Below are 11,084 nucleotides of genomic sequence, written 5' to 3' on the forward strand. Positions count from 1 at the left end.
AAGTCTTGCTGTTCCTTTGCTCTCACAGCGGCCGCGTCCGCGCTGCACCGAGGGGGGGCCAGGGCGGGGGCGCGTCCACGTCGCCGCGGCCCGCACACAGTAGGCGCTCCCTAATTGCTTGCTGCTGGGCTCGGACAAGGACGCCGCCGCTCCCCACCCTCGCCCGCGTCCCCGGCGCCTTCCCGCACCGGCCCAGCCGCGGTTCTTCCTGCGGCCCGGGTATGCAGCAGGCGCTCAACACACGCAGCAGCCCCGCGCGGACCCGCTCCTCCCGGCCGCCCGGGATGCCCCTGACGTGCGCGCGTCTCGTCCCCTGGAGCCAGCGCCAGAGAGGCCGGGCGACAACCCAGGCCGCCGGGTGCCAGCCGACAGTCGGGATCAGCGTGTGCGGGAGTCAGGACAGCAGCCGCCGGGTCCGCTGCCAAGGCCACAGCGTGCAGCCACCTGGCTGGGCTTCGGGGGCGGGGGTGTCCCAGCGGGCTGGCCCTCCCCGCCGGGGCCACTGTCCTCATCCTGGCAGGGGCGCCAGGACGCGGAGGCCTCAGGGGCGCCCCGGGGCGCATCCCGCCTGGCAGGGAGGTCCCTCAGAATTGGACCCGCGCAGGTCGGGGACACTCGGGGGCATCACCGCGTGGGTCCTGGGAGGCGCCCCGCACTCACACCAGGTGCTGCGACTCCTGCATCGGCACCGTCGGGGTAGGCCGGGGCTCTCCTGGGACAAGGCAGTGCCGCCCCGAGCCCTGCGCCTCCGCGTCCCCAGGCCGAGGGGCCGCCGTGTGAACAGAACACGGGGAAGGTTCCCCCAACCGGGGTAAAATATACATAATACAACGTTCTAGTTTGGCCCAACGTGCATTTAAAACATTTTGTCTTAAGGCTCAGAGCACGAAGCACACTCACCCCACTGCACACCCCCCACTGTCTCCAGAACCTTTCATCTCCCCACACGGACCCCCCCACCGCCCCGGCTCCCACCACCTCCTGTCTCTGTGGACGGGCCTCCTCTGGGGACCTCCTGGGATGGGGGTCCTGCAGGTGTCCTTCTGGGTCTGGGTCCCCTCCCTGAGCCCAGTGTCCTCGGGTCCGTCCACGTGGGGGCAGCTGTCGCGCCCCCCCCGGGTTGCGTCTGGGCCACCGTGTACCCGCTCCCCTGGGTGGACACCCGGCACTGCCCCTCCCGGTGAGCATCACTCATGCCGCTGTGACCTGGGGACTGCGAGTTCCCGTTTCCTTTGGCAGAGTTCCCAGATGTGGATGTGCTGGGGGACGTGGGGACTCTTCTAGAGGTTCCTCCTGCCCCCTGCTCCCCCACCTCACGCTTCACCCGCCTGTGCACGAGGCTGCGGTCCCTCTGGCCCCCGCCGGGGGGGACAGGCTGCTGGCACCTTCCCCTCTAGCCGCCGCCGCCCACCATGTGGGGTCAGGCTGTGCTTCCACAGGACGTGGACGGAACCCTCGGCCCGCACTCCAGAAGGCTCCATGCAGACGGAGGATGGGTGGGTCCCTCACTGACAAGGAAACTGAGTCTGGGCCCCAGGTGCAGCGAGTGCAGGCCAGCAGCAGTGTGTCCAACCTCCTCCCGGTGTGGCCGCAGATGGAGGGGGGCAACCTTGTGGGCAGCCCCGGACACGGCGCGGAGGCCACCTGCCTGTCAGTGTGCCAGGCCGGCCAGGTGTCCCCTGCTGCCCTCAGATCACAGCGACGCCCCACGGCCACCCAACCCCCCTCCCTCCCAGCCCTATGGGAACAGGGACCCACCCACTGGGCAGGGGCAGGGCGACAGCAGACCCCAGGACCCAGCAGGTGGGCAGCGGAAGGTCCAGGGCGGCGACCACGCAAATCCTGGGGGGTGAGGGGCCGTGGGAGCAGCACCCCCAGAACAAGCAACACGGCTCCTTCCAGAACATTTAATGAAAGACCACAGACAAGGCAGGACAAAGCCTGGCCGCGGGCACCGGGGCTCCGAGGGCTGGTCCAGGGGTGGGCACGGGAGAGGGGCCTTTGGTCCCTGGGAGCCCCGGGCAAACCCGAGGCCCTGCTGGCCTCCCAGACCCTCTGCACGCTGGGTAAGGGGGTGTAGACCCTGGTGCCCCAGGACCCCACCCCACATGGCAGCACCGGCCAGACTCTGCTGAGCCCCTTCCTGCCGCACTGCTGGCGGGAACCCCAGGGCCCGTGGTGACCCCTCCCCTCGGGCCCCCGGGTGTGGGACTGCGTGGTCATGGTGGTGTCCCCAGGCGGCCAGCAGGACCCCTCCACTAGCACAGACGGGGCACCCCCTCAGCTGAGGGGCAGATGGACCTCAAGGCACAGAGCCCGGGGACAGGGCGCCCATCGCCCCAGAACACAGATCGGCGCGGACGACTGGCTCCAGCCGCAACCAGACGGCACCTGCTAGATCACACGGATTTTCTGGATCATTAAACTAGGCTGTTGGTCAGGGACAGCTTTCCGGAAGGTTCTGAGGATTGCTTTGGGGCCCACGTGTCTGGGCTGGGCTCCAGGTGCTGGCTGCAGGCCACGTCCCCAGGGCAGGAGGGACACCCGGGCTCCCTCGGGTCGTCATGCCAACAAGGAATACCGTTGGGGGCGGCGTGGACACGGTCCCCCCAGAGGACCCCGGCCCGGGCTGGGGAGCCCCTGACCACGCTGCTGTCCCTGAGCCAGCCCCGCCCAGAAGCCTCCGCCTGCACCTCAGAGGCTGCCGCCCGAGTGTGGCCTGGCCCCACGGCAGAGCCCAGCCCCTCACCCCGAGAACCGGGCCTTCTGGGCACCAAGTTCACAAGTGGACCCACCGGTTCCGTCGAGGCAGGTCCTGCCCGAGGCCCGGTGAGCGTGGCCCCGGGCGGCCCTGGCAGAGAGGCCCGAACAACAGGGTCTTTAGTTCTTTTGTTAAAAAAGAATAGCACCGAGAGGCCACGGAGAGGCCAGCGGCCCAGCAGCTGGAGGACACGAGCCCGCGGGGCGGGCCTCGGGCCGGGCGCAGGGCGCTCACTTGGCCGGCCGCGTGATGATGCGCGTGGAGAAGTCGAAGAGGTCGCGGTTGACCTTGCGCAGGTTGTGCACCTCGTCCTCCAGCTCGGCCACGCGGATCCGCAGCTGGTCCTGGCCGCCGAGGACGCTCTGTGGAGGGATGGGGCTCAGGGGCCAGGCAGCCGGGAAGCCTCCCAGGGCCGCCGTCCCCACGGTCCCCGACAGGGTGCCCCGCACCCCCGTCCAGGGCGCGGCCGCCGCCCACCTTCTCCATCGTGCTGCTCATCACCGCGTGCAGCTGCTCCGCCCGCTCCAGGTGGCTGGGCTCCGAGCCCTGCGACACACAGGGTCCCCGTCAGCGACGGGCGGCCTCCGGGGGCACGCAGCTGCGGGGCAGGCGCCTCACTGGCACCCCGACCGAGGGGGGACCGCGGCTCCCACCACGCCTGGTCAGAAGCAACGCACCCCGTCTGCTCCCCGGCCCAGGCAACACCATGGGCACAGGACCCGGAGGGACGCCCAGACACCAAGGACAGCCGGTCAGCCCCACAGCCCCACGGCCGGACGCGCTGCACAGGGACGCTGTCTGTCTCCTGCTGGACAGCGTCTGGGCACGGCGCCCTTGGCCGGCAGCCGGGTGCTCAGCAGAGCCAGACGTCGGGCTCCCTGCAGGAGGGCCGTGCACAGAGACGCCCCGGGCCTGGGGGACAGATGGGCAACCCCTGGAGGCGCCCGGGGTGGGTGCCAGCGGGATGAGCACCACCTGCTACTCTGCGGGAGGCGGCCGGACACATGGCACACCCCCCGGGGCCCCAAGCTCAGGTGCCCAAGACACCACCCCAACCCCGACAGGACGTAAGGAGGGGGGGGGCAGTGCCCACCTGCTGGTGGAGGCCCAGGCGCAGCGTGAAGCCCCCGCGGTGCGGCTCATCCCCATGCTCAGCGCCCAGCAGGTGCTTGTTGAAATGCGGCAGGGGCAGGCCCGGCCTGAAGTCCGAGCTCAGCATGCTGACGGGCGCCAGCATGATGGAGGCGTTGGTCACGGGGCCTGCGGGGGGACAGGCTCAGTCAGGACCCGCCTCCCCCCAGCCAGGCCACCCGGGCGCGCCCCGCCCCTGCGCCGCCCGGACCGGGTTCTTCTCATGGCTCCAGGCCCGAGCCACACACTTCCAAGAGCTCTTGGGGGAGCTGGCTGCCCCGGGCCCCCAAACCTGGGCGCCTCACCTTTGAGGGTCACCGTCCTGATGCACTGCTTGCTCTGGATGTCCCAGAGGCGCACGGTCTCATCGTGGGAGCCCGAGAGCAGGACGCTGCCGTCAGTAGACACGGACAGACAAGTCACCTGGTTCCTGGGACGGACAAGCCCCGGTTAGGCGGGGTGACCCCGAGCCAAGACAGAGAGAACGGCCCCTCCCGCTGCCCCCCAGCCCCGCACCTGTGCCCTCTGAACACCTTCCCGTTGTCCTGCTCGGGCTGGAAGCTCTTCTCTCTCTGTCCAGGCTGTGGAGGCCAAGAGGACCCGTGAGCCAGGGTAGCGCCGGGGCCCCACGGCCAGCGGCCCTCCAGGCCCATGTGCCGCCCACCTCCAGCCACTCACCCAGGTGCAAAGGTCGACCTGGAAGATGGAGCCGTCGCTGCCGCCGCAGAACAGGTGGTGCTCGGCCAGGTCCATGGTCACGGCCATGATGCCCACGTCAAAGAGCACAGACAGCAGCAGCTCGCCCGACGAGACCTCCCACAGCTGGGGGTACGGGAGCGCGTGGGACAGATGCAGCCCTGACCAGGAGACCCTGGGCCCCCGGAGGACTGGGACCGCACCCACCACCCTCGGGGCCTTCCCCGGGACAGACCCTCGCTGTCGCATCCACAACCCCCGCGTGACCCGCGGGGGGCCCTGCCAGTGGCAAAGCCCCAAGGCCGGGTGCCCTCAAATCCCCCGCGGTTTGGCCAGGGAGCTGCCAGGCGCAGGCAGCCAAGTGGGAATTTCCAAGGCGACATGGGCCTGCACCATCCACCCTCTGGACGTCCTTGAGGCGGAAGCATCGGGGGATTAAGAGCTGTCTGCAGCTGCCAGCCTGGGGGTGGAGGCGATTCACCGGCTCACGCTGGCCAAGAACCTGTCCGCGGCCACAGCATGACTCACGGATCCACTTGGGGTGCGGGGGGGACCCTACCTTCACGGTCTGGTCCAGGGAGGAGGTGGCCACCCGGGCCAGGGGCCCCCCAAAGCCACAGTGCAGGTCTGTGATGGGGAGGGTGTGGCGAGACCAGACGTGCCGGGGGGCCGGGGTCCTGGAGGGGTCTACCTGCAGCACGCTGTGTGGAGGACCGGACCTCAGGGGCGGGGGGCACCTCCCCTCGTCCCCGCATGGCCACCAGGCCATCCCACCCCCGAAGCTCTGCGACGGCTCCCCGGGTCCCCGCCCCCCCTCAGCCCACCTGGCTCCCGACCCCTTCCCGGCCCGGGGCCCCGGCCTGGCCTTTCCCACGTGCTGCGCAGCCCGACCCGGACCGGGCCCGAGCCTCTACCTGCACAGACTCCACGCCAACACCAGACAGTCTTTGCCCCCCGACAGGAAGTGGCTGCTGTCCCCCGTGAACTGCAGGCACGACACGTCCTGGTAGTGGCGGCTCAGAATGACCAGAAGGTTCCCCGTGGAGACCTGCGGAGGACACAGGTCAGCGGTTCACGGCCCAGGGGGTCTGAAATGAAGGCTCGGTAGCCGCGCCTCCTCCCGGCCGTCCTCTGCCCACCGAGTCCCCAAGCGGATGAGGATCCTGTTTCAGCTCCTGCCCCCCATCTAGTCACCCTGACCCTGAGTCCTGGGCATCAGGTGGCCTGAGGACCCCTGCGCAGAGCAGGAAGGGACGGTGATGGAACCATGGCCTCCAGGGAGGAATGCGTGGCTCCCTCTGCTCAGGACCAGCTGGACCCGGGACCCAGGAGCAGGAAGTCACTTCAGATGCCGCCACGTGGGCAGGACTGAGGGGAGGCGGAGGCCCCAGGTGGGGTGGACAGGTGAGCCCATCCCACCCCCGGGAAGGTGGGGTGGGCTGGGGGGCGTTGGCGAGCTCCTGTTGTGAGGTGAACCGTGCTCTTATCCGAACTCCTGGGGCCAGGCCTTCCTTGAATGCCGGGTCTTTGCAGGTCTAGCCAGGTCAGCCTGAGGTCACGCTGAACCTGGGGAGCCGTGTCCTCACAAGAGGAAAACTTGGGGGAACACAGGCCCTTCCCCCCGAGGCCCTGCTCTGAGGGCCTCAGCTTCCCTGCCCGTCCACCTCCACGCAGAGGGAACGGGTCAAGGGGCTCATACCTGCATCAGGCCTTCAGCCTGAGCCGCTGCCCAGGGTGGGCCGCGTGGGGCGCCCCTGGAGGTCACGGCCCACAGGGTCAGGAGTGCTCCTAGAGCGTGGAGGGAGCCAGTGCCAGACAACAGCCCCCTCCTGCCAACTCCTACTGCGCCCCTGGTGGGGACAGGGAACACGGATTTCTGCCCACACCTGCAGCACCAAGGCAAGGATTTCTACCACGACGGGCAACGTCTGATGAACCCCCGCCTCAGTTTCCCTCCCTGCACCAAAGCAACTGCTTCCTAATCTTAGCATCCTGTGCTGGGGTTTCAAAGCCCCAGGAGTGAATAACCAAACCTCCCTACGTGTCTGTGACTCCCTGAGGACGCCAGGGAAGGACAAAGACTGTTTCACCGGCGCGGACAAGGTCAAGAAAAGCGGGGCATGATTACGCGTCCACCTTCTGGCCCCAAACCGGGGCTATCTGTGCGGGCGGTGAGGCGGGTCTCTCCGCCCAAACACGACAGGTGACAACACGGCCTAATCAACCTACTGCTAGCAGACCGGATGCCACCACCTTAGTTTTACACCTTCTCCTACCTCCCACAGGTAGATGCTCTCTGCGATCCCCGCCAAGACGTACAGGCCATTGGGTGACGTGGTCAGACAGGTCACAGGCCCAGGACACATGATCTTCTGTTGGAGCTGGTCCTGGAGAGACATAAGCACCCCTGAACCTCCCGCAGAACAGGGAGCTCGGGGGCCGGTGGGGAGGAGAGCCCGAGGGCGCCAGGAACGGGAGCGGGACGGGGCGGCTGAGGAGGGATCTGCTCCAGCCCCAGGCCTGCAGATGCGGGACGGGAGCAGAGCGGAGCCTACTCTGGGCGAGGGGGGCGCAAGGCAGAGTCCACGGCCCTGCGTGCACCAGGCGGGCGGGCTGAGCACGGAGCTGGAGCGGCCCACGGGCCACGGCCTGGGGTGTTTCTAGGAGGAAAGCCACGGCTGTACGGCGAAGGGCAGCGTCTCCAGCGGCCTCCCCACCCTCCACGTACCTTCCAACACCAAGAGACCCTCCGACCCCAACCCACCAGCCCAAAGTCTTTTTTTTTTTTTTTAATTTTAAAAAGTGATTTATTTATTTATTCATGATAGAGAGGAAGAGAAGCAGAGACCCAGGCAGAGGGAGAAGCAGGCTCCATGCAGGGAGCCCGATGTGGGCCTTGACCCCGGGACCCCTGCACAGTGCCCTGGGCCAAAGGCAGGCGCCAAACCGCTGAGCCCCCAGGATCCCTCGAAGTCTTTTTTTTTTTTTTTTTATTCTATTTATTTATTTGAGACACAGAGTGAGCCAGACAGAGAAGGGGAGAGGGAGACGGAGCAGCAAAGACCCCGCCGACGGGGGAGCCCGACCCGGGGCACGACCCCAGGCGCCCCCGGAAGTTGCCCTTTTAGTGCAATCTCGCGCCCCCCGCCCCCCGCCCCCAACCCGCGCATGCGCAACGCAACCTAACGGAGCCCCGGCCCCCCCGCCCCTCCCCGGGCCCCTCGGGCGCCCCGCGCGCCCTCCCACGGAGCCGGGCCAGGGCGCGCGCCGCCGCACCTTGCGCTGCAGCTCCCAGGCGCTGATGTAGTTCTTGCCCAGCTGCGCCGCCAGCAGGTACTCGCCATTGAGCAGCGCCAGGCCGCGCGGTCCGGCCTGCCCGCCGCGGTACGTGAGCAGATTGGCGCCCGAATGCAGCTCCCACACCACGCAGCTCCACAGCTGGGCCGCCGAGTCCGTACACACGGCCACCTCCATGGGAGCCGCCATCTTGCCGCCTCCACCGCCCCGGAAGTGCGTCACGCCAGCGAGACGGGCCCCCGCGCCGCGGGCTAGAGCGCCGCCCACGCCGCGCCTCCAGGGCGCCTGCGCGGCGGGCGGGGCGCTGGCCACGTGCTGGCCGCGGGCGCCCGGGGCTCGTCCGTGCGCGCGCGGCGGCGGCTCGAGGGCAGGCCTCCTCCGCGTGGGCCGTGGGGAGCGGGGCGCAGGGCCTCCTGCGGACGGCGCTCCCCAGGGCCGGGTCGTCCGGGCCCCGGTCCTCGAGGTGCGCACCCCGAGCAGGGAGCGGGGTCGGTGGGCGCGGCGCCTGCCCCCGGGGCACGGAGGAGCCCAGGCCCGGGCTTTGAACAAAGCGGCGCCAGCTGCGGACCTTCGGAGAGTTAGACTTCACCCGGGGGGCGGGGTCCCGGCGCGGGGCGGGGCTGCAGCGGCGGCCTGGCCCGGGGGAGGTCGGAGAGCGGGCCCGGCCCCGCCCCCTCCTGGCCCCGCCCCCTCCTGGCCCCGCCCCCGTCCCCGGCCGGCAGGTGGCGGGCGCGAGCCTCCGACCCGGAGGCGGACCCGGAAGGGGCTCTGCAGCCGCTGCGGCGCCCGGCGCGGGGAGGGGGAGGGGGAGGGGGAGGGGGGTCCCGGGGGGGGGGGGGGGTCCCGGGCCCGCCTTGCAGGGGGGCGGGGGTGTCAGCCACGGGGGCTCCCGGGCGGCCGGCGTGGAGGATGCGGCCGCGGAGCCCATGCAGGAGCCCGGATTCGATTCCATCCTGGGGGGAGCCCGGCGTGCAGGCCCCGCAGCCGCCCTGTGCCGACCCTGCGCCCCGAGGACGCCCCGGGCCTCGCGGGGCAGCACCTGGACGCTCGCCCGCGCTTCCCGGGCTCGGCTCCCCAAACACCTCTTCGAGGCCGGCATCCCGGGACCTGTCTGGGCAGCGCCCGCTCTGACCCGCCGCGCGGCCTCGGGGCTGGGCCTTTCGTCCAGACGCCGCCCCAGGACTTGACGGAGCACCTCGGGCTGCAGGGCCAGCGTCCCGGCGCCCCGGGCCTCGGTTCCCCACGCAGCAGGGACACGTGCCCGCACACAGCCGTGGCTTGGGTGCTGGGTGCTGAGGCCTCGGAGCTCCTGGGTTGCAGGACCGGGGCGCAGGGGCCACCCAGCAGGTGGGGTTGCGGGGTGACCAGTGGTGCAAATGGGTAAACTGGAGGCCCAGAGGGCGCTGGCAGTGCGCGGGAGCAGCCCGGGCCTCCTCCCCCTCCTCCCGGGAGGTCAGAGGTCACCCCACCCCCAGCCCGGGAGTGTGGAATGAGGGCAGACCAGTTATGTCAGGAGAGCAGCGCAGCAGCCGAGCTCGAGCTCCCGGGGCGTCTGGGACCACCCGGTTGCCGGACCTCCTGGTCCCAGATCCCGGGCTGGGCGGGTGTGGCTGTAGCAGCAGAAGCAGGATTGGGGAAACTGAGGCGCCCCTCCCCCATCTCAGTCCCGCTTTCTTCATTTGTTGCTCGCTCTTCGGTATGGAGCAGCTCTCTGCGGGCAGCGCGTGGACTGCATGGACGCGGGAGAGCGAAGCAGGCCCAGGGCGCCTCCTCGCCCGGGCAGAGGGGTGGGATGAGGGTGGGGGGTGAGTCACTTGAAAGCCCCCCTCAGGCCCGCCACCCGCCCAGACCCGGGCTCCCTGCAGGCTCTCTCAGTGCCAATCTGGATCTGAGTGTCTCCCCCCCTCCCCCAGCCTCCGGGGCATCCTCACCAGCTCCAGGCTGGGGTGGGGGGGCTGAGGGGGCAGGGAGGGGCCCAGCCGACCCGCTGCCCCTGGGGCTGTGTGACCTCGGGGCCTCTTGCCCGCTCTCTGGGCCTCTCTGCGGAGGAATGAAGATGTGGACTGGCCAGTCCAGTTTGCAAGCAAGAGATGGCCCTTTGGGTTTTTTTTTGTTGTTGTTGTTGTTGTTTATAAAGCCCAATTTGTTTTTCTGTAAGTTTCCTTTTTTTTTTTTAAATAAAGATTTCATTTATTATTTGAGAACGAGAGCACATGAACAGGAGAGGCGGGGGCAGAGAGAGAAGTAGGCTCCCCGCCGAGCCCTTGGGGCTCACCCCAGGACCCTGAGATCGTGACCTGAGCGGAAGGGAGATACCCCACCCGGGGAGCCACCCAGTCGCCCCAACAACATACAATATGCTTTGTTTTCCTTTTCAGAATTATTTTTCATTTTTCTCTTGGGGTGGGGACGGGGAGCCCTGAGAGGCCAGAGGATTGCCTCTCCTCTGACACCCCCACCCCCCCACCCCCGTCCAGGAGTCTGGGGCCAGGGCTGATTCTGAGGAGCAGGAGAGGCGGGGTGTGTGTGTGTGTGACAGGGGCCGCGGCCTCGGCAGCGGGAGCGACCCAGTGGGACAGGAGGGGCAGGACAGGAGGGGCAGGGTTCGGCTCAGCCCCAGGGCCAGGCAGGCGGGCGGGCGGGACTGGCCTGGGCCGGTGCAGGCCGGAGCGCCAGGGAGCCAGGGCGCAGGAGGCCGGGCCTGCACAGCCGCACAGGCTGACCTTGAGCCGTTGCACACCCAGTGTGCAGGGGGCACGGGGGGGGGGGGGGGGGCACGTGGCTCAGCCGCCCCTCGCGCGGCCTAAATCGTGCACACAGGACGTGGGCTGCGCCCAGGGGTCGCCAACTGCTGCAGGGAGCGCCCGGCCCCGGGGTCCCACTCCCTTGGGGTACACCTGCTACACCTGCGGGATAGTGAGGAGACAAGGCCAGAGCCCCGCGGGAAGGCTGGTGGGGGCCGTGGGCTGGGTCCCCAACTCTGGAGATGGCCGGGGCCCGAGGGGGGCGCCCAGGGCCGCAGAGCAGAGGCCCACATGCGGCTTAGTGTCGCCCACGGTGACAAGGGCCTTTCCGGGCGGCGGGCGTGGACGTTCCAGGCAGTGGGAAGCTCTGCAAAGGCCCCAAGGAAGGCCCAGCGGGGGTGTGGGGGGCCCAGCCACACACCCTGGGGCTTGGGTTCGGGGAGTGACCGTGGCAT

At 69.3% G+C, this 11,084-nt stretch overlaps 1 protein-coding gene across 3 annotated transcripts; it reads right to left on the bottom strand.

Annotated features, from left to right (window-relative positions):
* Positions 1-1,893: 1,893 nt before the first annotated feature.
* Positions 1,894-8,120, bottom strand: WDR18 (WD repeat domain 18). 3 transcript variants are annotated; one of them, XM_077860771.1, is made up of 10 exons: positions 7,865-8,120; positions 6,865-6,975; positions 5,503-5,636; positions 5,148-5,289; positions 4,571-4,714; positions 4,409-4,473; positions 4,198-4,322; positions 3,855-4,021; positions 3,239-3,419; positions 1,894-3,123 (listed from the first exon to the last, which is right to left on the bottom strand). In XM_077860771.1, the coding sequence occupies exons 1-10, from the start codon at positions 8,072-8,074 to the stop codon at positions 2,780-2,782; spliced, it is 1,623 nt and encodes a 540-aa protein (XP_077716897.1). In that variant the 5' UTR covers positions 8,075-8,120; the 3' UTR covers positions 1,894-2,779. The 3 variants fall into 3 exon arrangements, with proteins under 3 accessions (XP_077716897.1, XP_077716898.1, XP_077716899.1); XM_077860772.1 differs by having other exon boundaries at positions 3,239-3,359; positions 7,865-8,119; XM_077860773.1 differs by having other exon boundaries at positions 2,878-3,123; positions 3,239-3,307; positions 7,865-8,115.
* Between the last annotated feature and the right edge of the window lie 2,964 nt (positions 8,121-11,084).

The sequence above is a fragment of the Canis aureus genome, chromosome 19 (genome assembly GCF_053574225.1).
Source record: "Canis aureus isolate CA01 chromosome 19, VMU_Caureus_v.1.0, whole genome shotgun sequence".
NCBI lineage: Eukaryota > Metazoa > Chordata > Mammalia > Carnivora > Canidae > Canis > Canis aureus.

Coding starts and splice junctions, on each gene's coding strand:
- WDR18 (XM_077860771.1), bottom strand. CDS start 8,074: ATGGCGGCTCCCATGGAGGTGGCCGTGTGTACGGACTCGGCGGCCCAG. Junction 5,290..5,502: donor TTGGCGTGGAGTCTGTGCAG/GTAGAGGCTCGG, acceptor TCCTCCACACAG/CGTGCTGCAGGTAGACCCCT. Junction 4,474..4,570: donor AGGTCGACCTTTGCACCTGG/GTGAGTGGCTGG, acceptor TGGCCTCCACAG/CCTGGACAGAGAGAGAAGAG.